The sequence below is a fragment of the Mobula birostris genome, chromosome 26 (genome assembly GCF_030028105.1).
Source record: "Mobula birostris isolate sMobBir1 chromosome 26, sMobBir1.hap1, whole genome shotgun sequence".
Taxonomy (NCBI): Eukaryota; Metazoa; Chordata; class Chondrichthyes; order Myliobatiformes; family Myliobatidae; genus Mobula; species Mobula birostris.
The window spans coordinates 11,462,787-11,486,056 of record NC_092395.1 but is presented as its reverse complement, the minus strand read 5'-3'; the positions used below and the strand labels follow the sequence as shown (position 1 = coordinate 11,486,056).

The 23,270-nt window shown below is 43.6% G+C and overlaps 1 protein-coding gene across 5 annotated transcripts in view; it reads left to right on the top strand.

The window, feature by feature from the left end:
* Window positions 1-23,270, top strand: part of cbarpb (CACN subunit beta associated regulatory protein b) — a 291,577-nt gene that overhangs the window by 48,728 nt on the left and 219,579 nt on the right. For 4 of the 5 annotated variants that reach the window (XM_072244154.1, XM_072244152.1, XM_072244157.1 and 1 more), the window contains one exon: window positions 19,682-19,764. In XM_072244154.1, the coding sequence (XP_072100255.1) occupies window positions 19,717-19,764 (48 nt within the window). In that variant the 5' untranslated portion in view covers window positions 19,682-19,716. Of the gene's footprint in view, window positions 1-19,125; window positions 19,412-19,681; window positions 19,765-23,270 lie in introns of those variants that run through there. The other variant, XM_072244153.1, reaches the window with a different exon arrangement.

Here is a 23,270-nt window from a genome sequence, read left to right as displayed (position 1 = left end):
AAACAGTCGATATTTCGGGCCAAGACCCTTCATCAGGACTGGAAAGGAGGGGGAAGACGCCAAGCTAAACAGGTGAGAGGAGAGGGAGGAGGACAAGCTAGAAGGTGATAGGTGAAGCCAAGTGGGTGGAGAGGGGAGCAGGAAGAGTGGGGAGGGGGGAGGAAGTAAGAAGCTGGGAGGTGATGGGTGGAAAAAGCCGAGGGCTGGAGAAGAAGAAATCTGAGTGGACCATGGGAGAAGGACAAGAAGAAGTGGAAACAGGGGGTGGTGGTAAGTAGATGAGGAGAAGAGGAAAGAGGCCAGAGTGGGAATGAGAAGAAGATGGAGGAGAAAAAAATTGATCTCCATGCCATCAGGTTGAAGGCTATCTAGGGGGAATATGCGGTGTTGCTCCTCCACCCTGAGGTTGGCCTCATCGTGGCAGAAGAGGAGGTTATAGACTAACATGTCGGAACAGGAATAGGGATAGGAATTAAAATATTTAGCCACAAGGAAATTCCGCTTTTTGCGGTTGAGGCAGAGTTGGTCAACAAAGGAATCCCCCAATCCTGGTCGGGTCTCACCACTGTAAAGAAGGCCACATCTGGATACAATAGATGACCCCATCAGATTCACAGATGAAGTATTGTCTCAGCTGGAGGGGCTGTTTCGGGCCCTGCGTAGAGGTGAGGGAGGAGGTGAATAGCAAGTGTGGCATTCCTGTTGCTTGCATGTATGCACAGCCAGTGTAAATTGGGGGACGGCTTTGTCGAGCACCACCGCCCTATAGACAAAAAGCGGAATTTTCCGGTGCTCTTTCCCCCATGGTCTACTCTCCTCTCCCATCAGACACCTTCTCCTCCATCCCTTTACTTTTTCCACATATCACCTCCCAGCTTCTTGCTTCATGACCCACCTCGCTTCACCTTTCACCTTCTTGCTTGTTCCCCTTCCCCTCCCCCCACCACCTTATTTAGGCATCCTCCCCCTTCCTTTCCAGTCCTGATGAAGGGACTCAGCCCGAAATGTCAACTGTTTATTCATTTCCATAGATACTGCCTGACCTGCTGGGTTCCTCCAGCATTTTGTGTGAATAGCTCTGGATTTCCAGACTCTGCAGAATTGGTGTGCAAGAGGAAAATGTTATATTGATCTCAGACAGGGTTAAATGGTCAACACAATATTGTGGGCCCAATGGCCTGTACTGTGCTGTGCTGTTGTATGTTCATCTATTTCACCTTTGATTTCCTAAAAGACACATGATGGTGTTATTGACAAATTGTAAGCATGAATCACTATCAACTAACTTATTTCAGACTCAGAAAGACGAAGTAAACTATCATAATTGAGAGCTTTGGGAATCAGAAATCCCAAGTCACTTTTCCCCTCTCAAGCATTACGAAATAACCATCTGTTACGTCTCCGCTTACTCATGCACAGTACTAAAAATGTTACATTCCGCTTATTTTGCCTAATTGCATGTGTGCATTACTGTTCAGTCTTGTATTCCTATTTGTGAAAGTTTGTTACATTCCGATGAGAGGCCATCAGGCTGGATTGATTGTACAACAGCGACTGCATCATGAGGTACATCATTGGCCAGAAAGCACCTTGACTTCTCATTAAAAGATTAGGTGATGGCAAGTTCTACACTGAGTGGCCACTTCATTAAGTACACCCATACACCAGCTCACTAATGCAAATATCTAATCAGCCAATCATGTGGCAGCAACTCAATGCATAAAAGCATGCAGACATAGTCAAGAGATTCAGTTGTTGTTCAGGCCAAAGTTCAGAAAGGGGAAGAAATGTTATCTAAGTGACTTTGACCAGGTTGATGCCAGGCAGGGTGGTTTGAGAATCTCAGAAACTGCTGATCTCTTAGGATTTTCATGCTCAACAGTCTCTCGATTTTATTGAGAATGGGGAAAAAAACAACAAAAAAAAAAATCCACTGAGTGGTGTTTCTGTGGGCAAAACTGCCTTGTTAATGAGAAACATCAGAGGAGAATGGCCAGACTGGTTCAAGCTGACAAGAAGGGGATAGTAACTCAAATAAGCAGGTGTAACAGCAGTGGTGTGCAGAAAACAATTTCTGAATGCACAACACATTGAACCTTGAAGTGGATGGGCTGTGGAACATACACTCAGTGGCCACTTCATTAGGTACAAGAGGAAAATAAGCTGCAGAAAGTTGTGAACTCAGCCAGCTCCAACATGGGGACTAGCCTCCCCAAAAGGCGATGCCTCAAAAAGGTGGCATCCATCATTATCGACCCACATCACCCGGGACATGCCCTCTTCTCATTGCTACCATCAGGGAGGACGTATAGGAGCCTGAAGACACACACTCATCAATTCAGGGATAACTTGGTCCCCTCTGCCATCAGAAAACTGAATGGACATTGAACCCATGAACACTATCTCGCTGAAGAGGTGCAGTCGACGTTTCAGGCCGAGACCCTTCGTCAGGACTAGTCGACTGCACCTTTTCCTAGAGATGCTGCCTGGCCTGCTGCATTCACCAGCAAGTTTTATGTGTGTTGCTTGAATTTCCAGCATCTGCAGAATTCCTGTTGTCAACACTATCTCACTACTTTTATTGTATTATTTATTTAATTTAACTACTTAATATATATCAATATATTGTATATAGAAACCATAGAAACTACAGCACAGAAACAGGCCCTTTGGCCCTTCTTGGCTGTGCCGAACCATTTCCTGCCTAGTCCCACTGACCTGCACACGGACCATATCCCTCCATACACCTCCCATCCATGTATCTGCCCAAATTATTCTTAAATGTTAAAAAAAGAACCTGCATTTACCACCTCGTCTGGCAGCTCATTCCATACTCCCACCACTCTCTGTGTGAAGAAGCCCCCCCCTAATGTTCCCTTTAAACTTTTCCCCCTTCACCCTTAACCCATGTCCTCTGGTTTTTTTCTCCCCTTGCCTCAGTGGAAAAAGCCTGCTTGCATTCACTCTATCTATACCCATCATAATTTTATGTACCTCTATCAAATCTCCCCTCATTCTTCTACGCTCCAGGGAATAAAGTCCTAACCTATTCAACCTTTCCCTGTAACTGAGTTTCTCAAGTCCCGGCAACATCCTTGTAAACCTTCTCTGTACTCTTTCAACCTTATATCCTTCCTGTAATTTGGTGACCAAAACTGAACACAATACTCCAGATTCGGCCTCACCAATGCCTTATACAACCTCATCATAACATTCCAGCTCTTATACTCAATACTTCGATTAATAAAGGCCAATGTACCAAAAGCTCTCTTTACGACCCTATCTACCTGTGACGACACTTTTAGGGAATTTTGTATCTGTATTCCCAGATCCCTCTGTTCCACTGCACTCCTCAGTGCCTTACCATTAACCCTGTATGTTCTACGTTGGTTTGTCCTTCCAACGTGCAATCCCTCACACTTTGTCAGTATTAAGCTCCATCTGCCATTTTTCAGCCCATTTTTCCAGCTGGTCCAAGTCCCTCTGCAGGCTCTGAAAACCTTCCTCACTGTCTGCTACACCTCCAATCTTTGTATCATCAGCAAACTTGCTGATCCAATTTACCACATTATCTTCCAGATCATTGATATAGATGACAAATAACAATGGACCCAGCACTGATCCCTGTGGCACACCACTAGTCACAGGCCTCCACTCAGAGAAGCAATTCTCTACCACCACTCTCTGGCTTCTTCCATATACTGTACTGTATATACTGTAATTCACAGTTTTATTATCATATATTGCAATGTGCCACAATAACAACAAATTTCAGGACATATGCTGATGATAATAAACCTGATGTTGATTCTGATTAATAAAGTTGCCACTGAGTGCATATAAATATTAAACCTATATATTGTCGAGACCAAAAGAACAATTAAATAGCATACGTGTAATTGCGCTTTATCAACAATTCTAATAAATGAAGGGTTAATTATGACCAGAAATACAAACCATGTCTTCTAGGAAGTTTATTTCTCTGCATAATGGAGCCCATATGTTGAGAGTAGTACATAAATACTGTACTAGCAAACGTTATGGATGCATGGAAAGCACTACATTGTGATATGGCGCTGAAGAGGCTTGTTCATAATATCAATGGTTACTGTTCTGATGTTTCTATCGGGGAAATTGCAGGATTAATCAAATTGATTTAAGCTTAACACGCTGAATGTAGTAAACATGTAGTCCTTGATCTGTTAAAATACTGTGTTGAAAGAATCAACCTGCTGGATGAGGGAATTCCTGTCAGTAAACATTTCATTTATTTATTTACTTTGAATGTGCAGTTTGTCTTCTGTTGCACATCTGGTTATTTGTTAGTGTTTGTGTGTAGTTTTTCACCGATTCCATTCCTTGTTCGACTGTGAATCCCAGGGTAGTATAATAAATTTAATTTGATCTTTGAAATTTACTCTGAACTATGTTTAAGCAAGGCAGTAAACTGGCAGATTGGAAGGAACTTCACTGATTTCCTGATTTTAGTGAAAAACTGTGAGATACAAAAGAATAACAATGGTACTCTGACTATTCTGTTGTGCTAATTTTGTAGCTGGTTTAGATTATCAGGACTGTGGCATGAGGCCACAACAAGAACACACGAAAAATGATTCATATTCCCCTCTCAAAGCAAAAAGATGAACTCTGAAAATTGGAGGTTACTGGGGTGGCACATGCCTGGAGTAACAAAGAGATTCTGCATGTGTACTGTATACAGTCTGCGTCGCCCTATTTGAGAAACAATACTTGAGGCAGTTCCAAAAGAGATTCATTGGGCTAATTCAAGAGGTGGGAAGAACTGTCCTATAGTAGGCAATTAAAATGTTAGATCTATGTTCTTAGAAACAAATGACTGGTGATCTTAATTCCCATCACCTCTACTGGGGCATAGCCACTGGTAGCTCACCAGAGTCCTCTGTTCTGGGCCAGTTTTTTTATGTTGTCTACAGGTGTAGGCCATCTTCTTGGTGTATCCTTCCTCTCCCAGGCACAAGGTCTTTGGAGCTTCTGTTGACATTTCTGTAGCTCTGAGTTTCACAGGATGAGGTTGCTAGCCTCCTGCCCAGCCCTACACCTTTCGCAGCCGGTCTGGGGACTGTCCATGGCAGAGTTGGTTGGTAACTGAAACAGAAAGTATGCTCAGCAGGTATGAAACAAGTTGGTGCCACTTGTGGGAAATCTAAATCAAGGAGATATAGTTATAAATTTTAGGAGAACCTTACCTCTAACCTTACAGGAGCCTCAAGACTCACACCACCAGGTTCATGAACAGTTATCACCCCTCAACCATTAGGCTCCTGAATTCAGAGGAAATAACTTCACTCAGCTTCATTATCCCATCACTGATCTGTTCCCACAACCCGTAGATTCACTTTCAAGGACTCTTCATCTCAGGTTCACAATATTTATTGCTTAATTAATTAATTACTTAATTTTCTTTCTTTCTTTTTGTATTTGCACAGTGTGTTGGCTTTTGCACACTGGTTATGCATCCTGTTGATGCGGTCTTTCATCAATTATTGGATTTATTGAGTATGCCCGTAAGAAAATGAGTATCAGGGTTGAATGTGGTGACATACAGATATGTACTTTGATAATAAATTCACTTCGAACTTTGATCACTTAAAGCTGAAGTGGATTGGAACTACACACGAAGGATGGTGAATCCTCGAAATTCTCTGTATTAAAGGGTTGCGGAGGCAGGGTCATCGAGGATAGCTAAAGAGGGCGCTGATACAGTTCTGAAGGATCAGAGAATTGGGGGTCTCTAAGGAACTAGCACCGAAGTGAGGAAACTCGGGTTAGTTCGTCCGTGATCATATTCCAGGCTGAAGAAGGCAAATGGCCTATCCCTGCTCCTATTAAGTATGTGTCAGCTTCTGGCTACGTCCAGTGGTTCAGCACCAATAAAGATCTGGATTCCAATGGCAAATAGAGCAGAGACATCATATAGAAAATACTTTCTAAATTTATAATAATCTCACACATTAATCACAATATACACTCTATGGCCTCTTAATTAGATATACCTGAACACCTGCTTGATAATGCAAAAATCTAATCAGTCAATCATGTGGCAGCAACTCAATACATAAAAGCATGCGGACATGGTCAAGAGGTTCAGTTGTCGTTCAGACCGAACTTCAGAATGGGGGAGAAATGTGATCTTAGTGACTTTGCCTGTGGAATGATTGTTGGTGCCAGATGGGGTATCTCAGAAACTGCTGGTCTCCTGAGATTTTCAGGCACAACAGTCTCTAGAGTTTACAGAGAATGGTGCAAAAAACAAAAGAAAAACACATCCAGTGAGAGGCAGTTCTGTGGGTGAAAATGCCTTGTTAATGAGAGAGGTCAGAGGAGAATGGCCAGACTGGTTCAAGCTGACAGGAAGAAGAACGTAACTCAAATAATCATGTGTTACACCAGTAGTGTGCAGAAGAGAATTTCTGAATACACAACACATTGAATCTTGAAGTGGATGGGCTATAGCCACACAACAGCATGAACATACACTCAGTTGCCACTTTATTAAGTGCAGGAAGTACCTGATGAACTTGAGCTTCTGCAGATGTTGAAAATCCAGGGTAACACACACAAAACGCTGGAGGAACTCAGCATGTCAGGCAGCTTCAATGGAAATGAATAAGCAGTCCACAGTTCATGCCGGGACCCTTTACCAGGACTGAAAAGGAGGGGGTAGAAGCCAGAATAAGTAGTTAGCGGAGGGGAAAGTGTACAAAATGGAAGGTGATAGGTGAAGCCAGGTAAGAGGGGGAGGGGGGATGAAGTGAGAAGCTGGTAGGTGATAGGTGGAAAAGGTAAAGTGCTGGAAAAGAAGGAATCTGATGGGAGAGGAGAGTGAACCACAGGAGAACGGGAAGGAGGGGCAGCAGCAGGGAGAGGTGATCAGCAGGTGAGGAGAAGAGAGGCAAGAGGCAAGCTTGGGTGAGGGATGGAACAAGAGGGAAGGGGGAGGGGGAAAATTACCAAGTTAAAGAAATTTGTATTGATAGAGTGGCTTTCTTGATATCCATTCAATTAAATACTCTTTCAAATGCCTTCACTCTTGTGAATTAGATAGACAATTGTGCACAACGAAAGCCTAGAAACAACAAAAAGATAATGCTATTTTTTCGGACATTGGTTCAGTGGTAAATATTGGTTAGTAGAGAAGTCTTCTTTAAATTTACATCCACCTGCGTGAGAGTGCTAGTGTGACATTGATCTGGTCACAGTCTTTTCCATGGGTAGGGGATTGAGCAGAGGGGACACTTCCTGATCCTGGGTGTCACCATCTCTGAAGATATATCCTGCATCCAATATATTGATGCATTTACAAAGAAGACATACCAGCAGCTATATTTCAGTAGGAATTTTAAGAGTCTCGGCATGTCACCAAAGGCTTGCGCAAACCTCTACAGATGTATAGTGGAGAGCATTCTTACTGGTTGCTTCATCATCTAGTATGGAGAAGCAACTGCACAAGATCAGAAAAAGCTGCAGAAGGTTGCAAACTCAGCCAGCTCTATCATGGACACTAGTCTCCCCAGCATTGAGGATATCTTCAAAAGGCAATGACCCAAAAAGGGGGCATCCATCATTAAGGACCCTCACTGCCCAGATTGCTACCATCAAGCAATAGGCGCAGGAGCCTGAGGGTGTACACTCAATATTTTACAAACAGCTTGTTCCCCACAACCATCAGATTTCTGAACCGACAATGAACCTACCTTTTTTCTTCTTTGCTTTCTTTTTGCACTACTTACTTAATTTATTTTATATACTGCATATATTTATTACAAGTTATAGTTTTTTTATTATTATGTATTGCAATATACTGCTACAGCAAAGCAGCAAATTTCATGACGTATGCCAGTGGTATTAAATCTGATCCTAACTCTGACTTTTTCCGTGGTGGGTATACAGAACTACCTGCCAGATGAAACTGCAAAGGAGGCACGTCTACAAAGTTTAAATGATATTTGGACAACTACATAAATTTACAAAAAAGATTTAGGTAGATATGAGCCAGATGCATACAAGAGGGACTGGCTCAGGTAGACATGTTGGTTGGCATAGACAAGTTGGGCCAAAGGGCCTGTTTCTATCCTTATATGACCAAATGAAAGACGGCACCAGCATATTCACAATCATGAAACCATAAGTAATTGCGTAATAAGTGTTCAAACCTCGTATGGAAACATCAGTGCCCAAGCATGGAAAAGCTTACAAAAGGTAATAGGTCCATTACAGGAAAAGCAACCGCCCCCCCCCCCCGACTCCCCCTCACCCTTGTTGAGCACAACTACATAGAGCACTGCACAAGAAAGCAGCATCCATCATCATGGACCCCCACCATCCAGACCATGCTCCCTTCTCACTACCCCCATCAGGAAAGAGGTACAGGAGCCTTAGGTCCCACGCCAACAGGTTCAGGAACAGTTATTACCCTTCAACCATCAGGCTCCTGAACCATTGTGGTTAACTTCACTCACCTGAACACTGAACTGATTTCACAACCTATAAACACACTTTTAGGGACTCCACAACTCACATTCTCAGTATTATTTATTTACTTATTTATTACTATTATTAGTTTTTCTATCTGCAGTTGTCTGCATTTGCACATTGGTTGTTTGTCAGTCTTTGTGTGTAGTTTTTCATTGATGCTATTATATTTCTTTGTTCTTCTGTGAATGCCACAAATAAAAGAATCTCAGGGTAGTATACAGTGGTATGTACGTACTTTGATAAAAGCTTATATTGAACTTTGAATTTAAGTTAGCCTTAAACTCACAATCTTCTCTCTCAAAGGCAAGAATGTTATAGCTGAACTGAAGCTGACATTTATTTTTGAAAATACAATCACCAACTCACATTAAATTGAACCACAGCCAGAAACTTGGAACTAGTTTGACAAGTATTTGTTTCTCCGTGCAATAAGAGGTATGCCCATCTCTCAAATTATTCTGAGTGTTTCAGCAAGGGGGCAGGGTGCATGTTTATACCCTGAAATAAATTGTTTCAGAGAGGAAATTATTATGTTTCTGGCATGAATATACTGACATGGAGAGTGTAGCTGAGTGGGCAGCACTGAGAGCTACTGGCTTTGTAGAGCTGAGTAGAATGGAAGGTCTGAGTAGAATGGGTAGATTCTGTGTTTGTGGAGGTGCGCTTGCGAGGAGTATGAGAGATTACAGACGGTAGAAATCTATATTCTCATTCCAACATGGCAGTCCATGGCTGGCTCTGTTGTCACAATGAGGCCACTCTCATGTTGGAGGAGTAACACTTCATATTCCATCTGGGTAGCATCCAACCTGATGGATTGAACTTCGATCTCTCTAACTTCCAGTAATATTTCCCCACCCCCTTCCCTCGTCTTTCATTCCCCACTCCAGATCCCCTCTCACCTCTCCTGCCTATCACCTCCTTCTCTTTCTCCCATGGTCCACTCTCCTTTTCTATCAGGTTCCTTCTTTTTCAGCTTTTTACCTTTTCTACCAATCTCCTCCCAGCTTTTCACTTCATCCCCCCATTCCACACCCAACTACTTACCCCCTTACCTGGTTTTACCTATCATCTTCTATCTTCTGCTCCTTCTCCTCCCCTCACCTTCATATTTTGCTTCTTCCCCCCCTTCCTTTATAGGTCTCAGCCCTTCTTCCTCTTCATAGATGCTGCCTGACCTGCTGAGTTTCTCCAGCACATTGTGTATTGAGCTTGTCATGAGGATATGTGAACATTAATGTTGATCATTCAAATGACTGGAGAATGTTAACCAATAGAATATGAAGCAGTTATGTCAAGATGTAGAATTTAGGATTGTAGAAGAGGTGTGTGTGAGTGGGCAGGAAAGATTTCCATTGGAAAGAAAATGCTGTGTGAATGTATATATTGCAGTGTAGTTGGGTAGTTCTCACCCTTAAATCTTCCAGGCTACCACAAAAACTTAACTTTTTTATATATATATTAACTACTTATCATCAATCATGTAACAGATTTTATGTGATTTTGCAATGCAATTTTTCCAAACATCAGTGCTTTACCAGTCTCAAATTAATGTTTGAAATAATCAAGAAACTTGTACTGCTAATCCTATTGAATATTGAAAGGCCAAGATAGAGTGAGCATGGAGAGGAAGTTTCCTATAGCGGCGAAGTCTAAGACCAGAGGGGAGGGCCTCAGGATAGAAGGACATCCCTTTAGAACAGAGATGAGAAATCAGAATCACTGGCATATGTTGTGAAATTGTTGTCTTTGTGGCAGCAGTACAATGTAATACATATTAATCAAAAATGAATTGCAGTAAGTATATACACACAAAGAAAATAAGGAAGGAAAAGTGTAAAAAGACAAGTTCAGTACTGTTCATGAGTATTTTGAGAAATAATCTGATCTTCCTAGCATCTGTGGTTCCTTTCAATGAATGGTTGAAATATGGAGGGTTGACATCCCATACTTATCTTTAACGAAGAGATCTAATATTTTTCCTACTTTCGGAGTCATGAAATGAGATATAGTATAATTGTTTTACTTATTTTGCCTGTGAGCAAGAAGATGTTTCATGCCTATGAAATGAAGGGAGTTTCATGGGTTTAATATTTCTGATTTTCAGCATATGCTGCTTTTTCTTGTTTTTGGGACTTCTTTATATCTGTTCTAGGTGACTCCCTGAAGTTCAAATCACAAATTAATTGCATCAGAAATTCAGGAATATTTTTATATAAATGCAACAAAATTTGCTAAGTGTATCGGAAATGTAGAAATTCTTTTGGAAACAAAATTATTTGATAATGTCAAATGTCAAAAGCAAATGGAATTCCTCAGTATGAAACTGTCAATTTCCCCCCTTCCTCCTACCCCCATAGGAAATTAATTCCCATTTGTACTTACAGCACATTGACGAATAGTTACAACCTATTCTGGATGTGACAGTTCATTACATTCTTCATGGTAGGTGAATCCTAGCAACTGATAACCTTCAAGTGTGCAAAGAAGCTTGCTATTGTTGGAATAGAAGCCAAGAGAGTAATTTCAATCATGAAGAACGCCACAGCATGCAAGGATAGATATTCTACCCTAACAGTGGGTTGAATGATAGCATCCAATTAAACTGGGTATAAGACGGGATTTCTTTCTTTTTTCAATTAAGCTGTACTGCATGCATTGTAAATATCTGTTTTGCATGGACTGGAGTAGCACCACAATCTCATTGTTTTAAGCAATGACAATAAAGTTCTAATCTATTCTTATTTACTTATTGAGATACAGTGTGGAACAGGCCCTTCTGGTCTCTTCAGCCACGCCAGCCAGCATTGCACTGATTTAATCCGAGCCTAATCATGGGACAATTTTACAATGACCAATTAACTGGTATACCTTTGGACAGTGGGAGGAAACCGGAGCATATGGAGGAAACACACGTGGAGACGGGGAGAATGTAAACCCCTTACAGGCAGCGGTGGGAATTGAACCCAGATCATCTGTACTGTAAATCGTTGTGCTAACCACTACCCTATCATGCCACCCCTATGTCTCTTCTAAGTCACCTTGACTGCATAGTTTAGCAGTGTTTATTTTAGCAGCCTCCACTATGAATTTGATTTCATTGAAGCATTATTCTGATAACATATTTGATGTTTGGAAAGCCTTTAGCTCGAGAAAGGTGCCCAAATTTCTCCTATTTCCACTTTCCATGGTAACAATGGCCCAACTCACAAATGATTAGAAAGTGTACCAGATGACTTGAGGCATTGATCGAGACTTTTTCCCAGCATGGGAATGGCTAATACAAGGGGGTATAACTTTAAGAAGACTGGAGGAGAGTATAGGGGAATATCAGAGGTAAGCTTTTATGGACAGAGAGTGACAGATGAATGCGATGTACTGCCAGAGGTGGTGGGAGAGACAGATACATTAGGGACATTTAAGAGACTCTGAGATAGGCACACAGATGAAAGAAAAATCAAGGGCTATGTGAGAGGGAAAGGTTATATTGATCTCAGAGTAGGTGAAAAACTTGGCACAACATCGAGGCAGAAGGGCCTATATTGTGATGTAATGTTCTACGAGGGGTGATTGATAAGTTCGTGGCCTAAGGTAAAAGGAGTCAATTTTAGAAAACCTAGCACATTTATTTTGCAACATAATCCCCTCCTACATGTACACACTTAGTCCAGCGGTCGTGGAGCATCTGGATCCCTTCTTTGTAGAAGTGGTCCACAGTAGGGGTGACTGATAAGTTTGTGGCCTAAGGTAGAAGGACATGAGTCATTAACTTCAAGCTTTCTGCATTATCACTCAAAGAGTTGAACTGCACATGCATGTAACAAGAACATCTTGGACCTCCAGGTGGTCCACAGCAGGGGTGATTGATAAGTTTGTGGCCTAAGGTAGGAGATGAGTTATACAGCTCTCGTTACATGCACGTGCAGTTCAACTGAGTGAAGATGCAGAAAGTTTGAAGTTAATAACTCATCTCCTTCTACCTGAGGCCACGAACTTATCAATCACTCCTGCTTTGACCATAAGACCATAAAACAAAGGGGCAGGAGTAGGCCATTCGGCCCATCGAGTCTGCTCCGCCATTTTATCATGAGCTGATCCATTTTATCCTATTTAGTCCCACTGCCCCGCCTTCTCACCATAACCTTTGATGCCCTGGCTACTCAGATACCTATCAATCTCTGCCTTAAATACACCCAATGACTTGGCCTCCACTGCTGCCCGTGGCAACAAATTCCATAGATTCACCACCCTCTGACTAAAAAAATGTCTTCGCATTTCTGTTCTGAAAGGGCGCCCTTCAATCCTGAAGTCATGCCCTCTCGTACTAGACTCCCCCATCATGGGAAACAACTTTGCCACATCCACTCTGTCCATGTCTTTTAACATTCGAAATGTTTCTATGAGGTCTCCCCTCATTCTTCTAAACTCCAAGGAATACAGTCCAAGAGCAGACAAGCGTTCCTCATATGTTAACCCTCTCATTCCCAGAATCATTCTAGTGAATCTTCTCTGTACCCTCTCCAACGTCAGCACATCCTTTCTTAAATAAGGAGACCAAAACTGCCCACAGTACTCCAAGTGAGGTCTCACCAGCACCTTATAGAGCCTCAACATCACATCCCTGCTCCTATACTCTATTCCTCAGAAATGAATGCCAACATTGCATTCGCCTTCTTCACTACTGACTCAACCTGGAGGTTAACTTTAAGGAAATCCTGTACGAGGACTACCAAGTCCCATTGCATCTCAGAACTTTGAATTCTTTCCCCATTTAAATAATAGCCTGCCCGTTTATTTTTTCTGCCAAAGTGCATAACCATACACTTTTCAACATTGTACTTCATTTGCCACTTCTCTGCCCATTCTTCCAATCTATCCAAGTCTCTCTGCAGACTCTACGTTTCCTCAGCACTACCAGCCCCTCCACCTATCTTCGTATCGTCAGCAAACTTAGCCACAAAGCCATCTATTCCATAATCCAAATCGTTGATGTACAACGTAAAAAGAAGCGGCCCCAACACTGATCCCTGTGGAACACCACTGGTAACCGGCAGCCAACCAGAATAGGATCCCTTTATTCCCACTCTCTGTTTCCTGCCAATCAGCCAACACTCTATCCACGTACGTAACTTTCCTGTAATTCCATGGGCTCTTATCTTGTTAAGTAGCCTCATGTGTGGCACCTTGTCAAAGGCCTTCTGAAAATCCAAATATACAACATCCAATGCATCTCCCTTGTCTAGCCTACTGGTAATTTCCTCAAAAAATTGTAATAGGTTTGTCAGGCAGGATTTTCCTTTAAGGAATCCATGCTGAGTTCTGCCTATCTTGTCATATGCCTCCAGATTCTCTGTAACCTCATCCTTGACAATCAACTCCAACAACTTCCCAACCACTGACGTCAAGCTAACAGGTCTATAATTCCCTTTTTGCTTCCTTGCCCCCTTCTTAAATAGCGGAGTGACATTTGCAGTCATCCAGTCTTCCGGAACCATGGCAGAATCTATCGACTTTTGAAAGATCATCGCTAATGCCTCCGCAATCTCCACAGCTACTTCCTTCAGAACACCAGGGTGCATTCCATCTGGTCCAGGAGATTTATCGACCTTTAGCCTATTCAGCTTCCTGAGTACTTTCTCTGTCGTAATTGTGACTGCACACACTTCTCTTCCCTGCCACCCTTGAGTGTCCGGTATCCTGCTGTCTTCCTCAGTGAAGACTGATGCAAAATACTTGTTCAGTTCCTCTGCCATCTCCTCACCTCCCATTACAATTTCTCCAGTATCATTTTCTATCGGTCCTATATCTACTCTCACCTGTCTTTTACTCTTTATATACTTGAAAAAGCTTTTAGTATCCTCTTTGATATTATTTGCTAGTTTCCTTTCATAGTTATTCTTTTCTCTCTTAATGACCTTCTTGGTTTCCTTTTGTAAGGTTTTAAAAACTTCCCAATCCTCTGTCTTCCCACTAATTTTTGCTTCCTTGTATGCCCTCTCCTTTGCTTTAACTTTGGCTTTGACTTGTCAACCATGGTTGCATCCTTTTTCCACATGAAAATTTCTTCTTTTTTGGAATATACCGGTCTTGCACATTCCTCATTTCTCGCATAAACTCCAGCCACTGCTGCTCTGCCGTCTTTCCCGCCAGTGTCTCTTTCCAGTCAACTTTGGCCAGTTCCTCTCTCATGCCACTATAATTTCCTTTACTCCACTGAAACACCGACACATCAGATTTCAGCTTCTCTTTTTCTAATTTCACAGTGAACTCAATCATGTTATGATCACTGCCTCCTAAGGGTTCCTTCACCTCAATCTATCCAATCACCTCCGGTTCATTACACAATACCCAATCCAGTTCAGCCGATCCCCTAGTGGGCTCAACAACAAGCTGTTCTAAAAAGCCATCTCGCAGACATTCTACAAATTCTCTCTCTTGAGATCCAGTGCCAACCTGATTTTTCCAATCTACTCGCATGTTAAAATCCCCCACAATTATCATAACACTGCCCTTCTGACAAGCCTTTTCTATTTCCAGTTGTAATTTGTAGTCCACATCCCTGCAGCTGTTTGGAGGCCTGTAAATAACTGCCATCAGGGTCCTTTTACCCCTGCTATTCCTTAGCTCAACCCATAAAGACTCTGCACCTTTCGATCCTATATCACCTCTTTCTAATGATTTAATATCATTTCTTACCAATAAAGCCACGCCTCCCCCTCTGCCTACCTTCCTATCCTTCCGATACACCGTGTATCCTTGGACGTTCAGCTCCCAGAGACATGCATCCTTTAGCCAGGTCTCAGTGATGGCCACAATATCATACCTGCCAATCGGTAGCTGTACCACAAGATCATCCACCTTATTCCTTATGCTGCGTGCATTTAAGTACAACACCTTAAGACCAGCTTTGATTTGCTTTGATTTCACTGCAACTTCATTGCACTGCAACTCCATTGCACTGCAACTCATCCCAATGGCTACACATTTGCCCCATCACCTGCCTGTCTTTCCTGACATCTTTACTGCTCACTATCTTAGATTTATTTCTGTTTTCCCCTTCCTCCGCTCTATCATTCTGGTTCCCATCCCCCTGCCAAATTAGCTTAAACCCTCCCCAACAGCTCTATTAAACTTTCCTGCCAGGATATTGGTCCCCTTCGGGCTCAGGTGTAACCTGTCCTTTTTGAACAGGTCATACTTTCCCCAGAAGAGATCCCAATTATCCAAGAATCTGAAGCCCTGCCCCCTACACCAGTCTCTCAGCCACGCATTCATCTGCCTGATCTGACTACTCTTGCCCTCGCTAGCACGTGGCACAGGTAGCAATCCTGAGATTACTACCCTGGAGGTCCTGCTTCTCAGCTTCCTTCCTAACTCCTGGAAATCTCGCTTCAGGACCTCCTCCTTTGTCCTATCTATGTCATTGGTACCAACATGTACCAAGACAACTGGCTGCTCACCCTCCCCCTTTAGAATATTCAGGACCCGATCCGAGACATCCCGTACCCTGGCACCTGGGAGGCAACACACCATGCGGGTATCCCTGTCAGGCTCACAGAATCTCCTGTCTGTTCCCCTGACTGTGGAATCCCTCTCGACTACCGCATTTCTCTTCACCCTCCTTCTCTCCTGCACAACAGTGCCAGGCTCAGTGCCAGAGACCCGGTCACCGTGGGCGTCCCCTGTCAGGTCATCCCCCTCAACAGCATCCAGAACAAGATATTTGTTGCTGAGGGGGACAGCCACAGGGGTGCTCTCACTATCCAGGCATTTCCCTTCCTTCTCTTGACAGTGACCCAGTGTTCTGACTCCTGTAGCCTAGGGATGACTACCTCCCTGTAGCTCCTGTCTATCACCTCTTCATTTTCCCTGATAAGCAGTAGGTCATCAAGCTGCAGCTCCAGATCCCTAACACGGTCTCTGAGGAGCTGCAACTCCGTGCACCTGGTGCAGATGTGGCCATCAGAGAGGCTGGAAGTCTCCCAGGATTCCCACATCTGACACCCTGAACAAAGCACCAACCCTGCAGGCATGCTATCTATTTTTACATGAATGAAACAGGAAAAATAAGTCTACTCACCCACTTACCTCGCCAAACAAACTTTTTAAACCGTTAGCTGTGAGAGCCCTGCTGTTCCTGTCTGTCCGGGCCGATTCGCGAAAGGGGTGGGGGGGGGAGAGAAAAAAGAGTTGGCGCTTCGCTCTCGCCTCTTCCTGTTTATCGCCGAAGCCCGTTGAAGCCAAAGCCCTACACTCTGCTACCGCTCACTCCGCTGCCCGCTCTGACAGCTGCCCGCTGTATAGGGTGGTTGCCATTTTAAACTCTCCGCGCGGACCTGCTGACATCACGCGCCTGCGCAGTCTCGCCCTTCTTGCACTCGAAGAAGTTTTTAAAAAAAACTGCCTTCCTTCACAATTCAGCTCCCATGACGCCGCCACTACCGGAGGTCCAAGACACCGCCTTCTACAAAGAAGGGATCTGTATGCTCCATGACCGCTGGACTAAGTGTGTAAATGTAGGAAAAATAAATGTGCTAGGTTTTCTAAAATTGACTCCTTCTGCCTTAGGCCACAAACTTATCAGTCACCCCTCATATGTTCTATCCTAAAATTCAGGCACAAATGCAAGTGTATGTAAATATGCAGTTGCCGCCTGGAACGTGAAAAAAAATGCAAATACTGGGAATCTGAAATGGAAAATACCGACCATTGGTAGCAGAAAATATAGAAACTGAGAAGGAACTTCATTAGAAACATCAGCCCATTTTTTCACTTGTCAGATGATGCAGCGTTCACTATATATTTCCATCCTAGCTTCTTTTCATTCCTGAAAGGAAATTTTACCCCCTCCGGAGATAAACTAAGCAAAGGAGCATTTGGTTAATGTTGATGTGTCCACCTGGCAGGAGCATGTTAATGTGTCCACTTCCTGTCATTTTTCCCTCGCCCTTCCCTCGTCTTCAATTCCCCACTCCGGCCTCTTACCTCTTCACCTCCCCTACCTATCACCTCGCCCTGGTGCCCCTCCTCCATTTATCCCATGGTCCACTCTCCTCTATCAGATTCCTTCTCCCCAGCTTCTTCCTTCAACCCCACCCCAACCCACTTGGCTTCACCTATCACCTTCTAGCTTTGTCCCCCCACCTTCTTATTCTGACATCTTCCTCCTTCCCTTCCAGTCCTGAAGAAGGGCCTCAGCCCAAAACGTCGACCGCTTATTCCTCTCCATAGATGCTGCCTGACCTGCCGAATTCCTCCAGCATTTTGTGGGTGTTACGTAGCATTAATCCCCCCCTCCCCCACCCTCCCCATCTCACTCCCATGCCCCATCACCACCCAATCCTTTGCATCAGAATCACATTAAAACAGAGGGGAGGGGAGGGAAATAATCCACTCTTATCACCTCGTACAGTTCCCTTACCATGGAAAGTGGAAACAGGTGTGATTAGTGTCACTTTCTTTAGGTAAAGACTTTCCATCTATCAAATACACTCAGTGGCCACTTTATTAGTTACCAGTTGTTGCTAATAAAATGGCCACTTAATGTACATTGATAGTCTTCTGCTTCCACTTCGAGGTTCGATGTGTTGTGCATTTAAGGATGCTCTTTTGCACACCACTGTTGTAACACGTGATTATTAGTGTTACCGTCACCTTCCTGTCAGCTTGAACCAGTCTGGCCGTTCTCCTCTGACCTCTCTCGTTAAAAAGGTATTTTCACCCGCAGAACTGCTCCCCATTCTGCTGCTGTAACACATCCACTCCAAGATTTGACGTGTCGTGCATTCAGAGGTGCTCTCCTGCACACCACTGTTGTAACACATCTTTATTTGAGTTACCGTCACCCTCCTGTCAGCTTGAACCAGTCCTCTGATCTCCCCCATTAACACGGTGCTTCTGTCCATTCATACAGTGAAGGGAAATGGGTTGGGGTGGGGGGGGGACGGCAGGCCAGTCTCTCTGCGTGTGTGTGCTTTGCTAACTTGACTAATTAAATAATAAACACAATAGATTCTTCAAGAGGCTGTAAATCCGGGATAAACACACACAAGATGCTGGAGAAACTCAGCAGGTCAGGCAGCGTCTATGGAGAGAAATAAACAGTTGACGTTTTGGGTCGAGATTTCATCAGGACTGCAGTGAGGAAGGAGCCAGAATAAGAAGGTGGGGGACGGGGCAAAGGTGGACAAACCAGCAGCAATAGGTGAGACCAGGTGAGGGGAAGGTCGATCAACGGATGCAGCTTTTAGATGCGCGTTTCGCGGCGGAGCCTTCCCCAAATCTTCCCTCCGCCCGGCCAAAATATGGTAAGGAAGTTATTGCCTGACGGTGTGGGAAATTTGGAAGCGGTACGAGGATCTCCGTGCCCGCAGCCGCTGCCCCAACGCCAGACAAACCTGTTACTGCGGTTACGCATGACTTCGGTTCCCAGTGACTTGGCGGGGTGTCTGACGGGGGAGATGATTCCAGGGTGTGGAGGGCCCCTGCACTAGCTGACGGTAGACTGACTGCAAGCTTTGGTGACGTCGCCATGCAGGTTCAAAGGTTAAAAATTAACTTTAAAGCCGATGGCGCTAAACAAAGCGAGCGAGGTAGGGTGGTTTAAGCCCAGCCTTGGTGTGCAGAGACAGCCTGTTGTAGGTCAAGGAGGCGGCGCGCTGGAGACGTGGGTAGCAGCGGCTCATCTCGCATCCCTGGGCCAGTGGCAAAGAACTCGATCGTTTTCTTGCGGGATTTCCTTCTCTCTCTCTCTCTCCCTTTCACTGCACAAACCTCTGCTTTTCAGCATCGCTTTAGAGGAAGTCAAAAAAACAGGCGAGCTTTTCCTCGTAAATGTTCCTTTGCCATTTAGCATGAATACATCCGAAAAGAGGCGCTGTCATATTCTGTTGTACAAGTGAGTATACAGGGAAGAAAAATTATGAAATAATGCATTTCTTCTCAGGTTTTGTTTGCTTCCTCTCCCCTACCAACCAAGGAACTTTATAAATTTGTTCCGTATTAATGCCATCAGTTGGTTCCCGTTCCAACTGCGAACACACCCTTCTGATTTACCTCAGAATATCGGAATATTTGCGATCGGACACGCAGCGTCCAATAAGAGCATCTGATTATCCGACGGTTTAAAATGTTATTTTCTTTCCCTTTGTCTTTTGTTCCATTGTAGGAAGACAAATTAGCTTGCCTACGCCGAACTGGACCATGAACAATGACTTCCCAGCGTGGAAATACATAACTGAGAACGCAACGGTGAGTGATTTTACTGGAAGCGAGATCAGCAGTCATTAGAATGAGACAATTGCAGAGAGGGGGAAAAACCCGGGAGAGTGACGCTTGATCAAAGGGCAGCCGGTTATCATTTTTTGCTTGGAGTATTCGTATTCGGTTGCTCGGTCCAATGCTTTGTTTAGAATATAACAATACCACGATTGTTCGCGGACCACAGTCTAATGACGACTATTTACATACAAGCCCATCCAGTAATCGTAAAGTGGATAGTCGCTGAAGATATATTACCTTCTCGTATTTACATTAAGTAAAGAAAAAAATTACCATCTATACGTTTATCAAGAGGTAGACAGGCCCTTATTACAGCAGCAATGACACTCTACATATCTTGCAATGGAGTGGGGGAGAAAAAGGTATTTTGCAGTTGTGTTAGAATATGATATACAGTTAATGGTCTTGGATATTATTTCTTAATGGCATCTGCTGGGGGTGGGAGCCTCATTTTCTTTCTTCTGAACTGTGCGGATAATGTGCACTTGTTATCTTGAACCGGTGTCTTCATTCAGTTAAATATTGTAGAACGAAGCTTAATTAGCTCTTCGTTTCCTTGCTACATTAGAGTGTAACAAGGATTATAGAACACTACAGCTTATGTGATGCACGACAGAATTTGTACATGAAAGTTGCCTTTGCTTAAAATGCTGTTTGTCGGTAATTATAAAATGATTGCAAAAATCAACATTATTTTTAGATTTTTTTGTCTGTATTACTAGTCTATAGCCCTTGGCTAAGTACAATAGAGACAGCTGCTCCATTTTCTTTCGCTGTCCTGTTGCCTAGGTGAATGTATAATCCTTTGGGTATGAACCACGTGTTGATAGAGGCTGAATTTCTCTCTCAATTTCTGGCTGCCCACGAAACGCCTTTGCCCCCTTCCTCTGAGCCGAGAGTGAAACCGAATGGAAAGAGCCAATGGTTACAGCATCCATGCCATAGCTGTCTGAACTTATTGTGCTGGGCTTGATTGGTGTGGACGTGTACTTTAAGAGTTATTGAAAATCAAACGGTATCATAGAACATGCTGGTTGGAAAAGAACACCATGAAATATTAACTGAATGAACTTTGAATATTTATAAGGGGCATGTAAGAGTATTTGCAAATTTCCTTGTAAAATAATGCAATGTGACAATGAAAGTGTCCATTGGTTAAAAATTGACCATAATTGCCCTCCACCCTGTTCCCTCTTTTACAAATCCCCATTCTAGCTCCCCTCTTAACCTTTCCTAGGCTGCCCTTCATCTCCCCACCTCCCTCTGGTGCCCCTCCTCCTTCCTTTCTCCCATGGTCCACTCTCCTCTCTTTAGCAGATTCCTTTACCTTTTCCATCTATCACCGCCCAGGTCCTCACTACATCCCTTCTCCCTCCCACACCCTCCTTGACCGCTCACCTGGCTTCACCTATCACCTGCCAGCATATACTCCTTCCCTTCCCCAGCCGCGTTATCCTCCCCCCTCCATCCTTTCCAGTACGGATGAATGGTTTAGGCCTGAAACATTGACTTTTTATTCCCTCCCATTCCCCCCCCCCATAGATGCTGCCTAACCTGCTGAGTTCCTCCAGCATTTTGTAAGTTGCAGATAATTTGATGGGGCTGATTCTGTTGTCAAAATAACAGTGAAGCTGACAGCTTTCACCTCTTTATATTAATGGCTCAGAACCTCAAACAAGGTTATAATATAAGTTTACAGCAGGGGTTCCCAATCTGTGATCCAGGCCTCCTTGCTTAATGGTATTGGCCCATGGCATAGAAAAGATTGGGAGTCCCTGGTTTAGAAGAATGGGGGTGGGGGGATCTTACTGAAACCTATCAAATACTGAAGGCCTAGATAGAGTGGATGTGGAGAGGATGTTTCTTATAGTGGCGAAGTCTAGGACCAGAAGGCAGAGCCTTAGAATAGAAGGGCATCCCTTTAGAACAGAGATGAGGAAGAATTTCTTTAGCCAGTGTGGTGAATCTGTGGGATTCATTTCCACGGATGGACATGGAGGCCAAGTTTTTGGCTATATTTAAAGTGGAGGTTCTTAGGTTCTCGATTAGTCAGAGTGTCAAAGGTTACGGGAAGAAGGCAGGAAAATGGGGTTGAAAGGGATAATAAATCAGCCGTGATCGAATGGTGGCCTCCAAGAGAACCACTGCTTTTTTATGGTTTGGAGACCGGAGAGCTATGCCAGCCAGAGTCAGAGCTTTGTGCTTTGGCTCTTGGTAGGGTCACCCATGCCAAACCGGTCAAAGGGTAGAGGCCAGACTAAGAGTGGTCCACCAGTCCTCCAGGTTCAGGGGTTCAGCTCAGGGCTAGCAACCCTGACTGGTCAAACAAAACTGTTACGGAAACAGCAATGAAGAATCCTTCTATGTCTGAGTGACCGTGGACTGAGAAGGGGGATCTTCATTGCTGCCCTAAATACCAGCGGCGTAATGGGCAGTAAGTAAGATGAAAGGGCAGAGCCAACTCAATGTGGCCAAATGGCCTAATTCTGCTCCTATTTCCAAAAATTGACAATGGTGTCATGTCCTCTAGCATCCTGAGAAGCAGATTTCCACTGTTGCTTGTAGCCTTTGGATATCATTAAATTGTCACAGGGGGTCAGAAAATATGAACTCTGAACCTCAGGGAACGTAGCCCAGGCTGAGAGTGTTAAGAGAAATGTGATAGGATAGTGGAGAGTGCAGCCTATCATATTGAAGTAGGAGTAACCCTTATGGACATTCACTCCTGGGAGAGTTGGAATGGAGGGCCATTTGGGCAATTCCTACTTCTACTCTTTAACCAGCACAGGTATTTTGAGCTAGCCTGGTACAGTAACATTTTAATGACCAAGCATATGTAATCTCCTCCTATAAGTTTCTTTGTATAATCCACTAAATGTGTGTATCCCGGTTGTTTATCTATCGCTTGTCAGAAGTGATTAAAATTTTAAACTTGCATTCAGTTTTCTTTTGCTACCTTATTTTGTGTGTGTGCTTTTTATGATTTCAATCTTTCATGATCTTTGTCTTTCTTTTGATGATTTACTGGTGATACTGTTTAACATTTTTAAAAATTCCTTCACCTTCTGATGTCATTGCTAAGTGAAGCCGTCACTGTATTTCCTGACCTCTCAGGTACCTCACTTTTGCCTCTCACTCAATGGCCACTTTATTAGGTACACCTGTATACCTGCTTGTTAATGCAAATATCTAATCTGCCAATCATGTGGCAGGAAATCAATGCATACAAGCATGCAGACACGGTCAAAAGATTCAGTTGTTGTTCAGACCAAACATCAGAATGGGGAAGAAATGTGATCTATCTGCCAGATTGTGGAATAATTGTTGGAGCAGGTTTAGGTATCTCAGAAACTGCTGATCTCCAGAGATTTTCATGCATGGCAGTCTCTAGTGTTGACAGAAAATGACGCAAGAAACAAAAAAAAAACATCCAGTGAGCAGCAGTTCTGTGAGCAAAAAAATCGCCTTGTTAACAA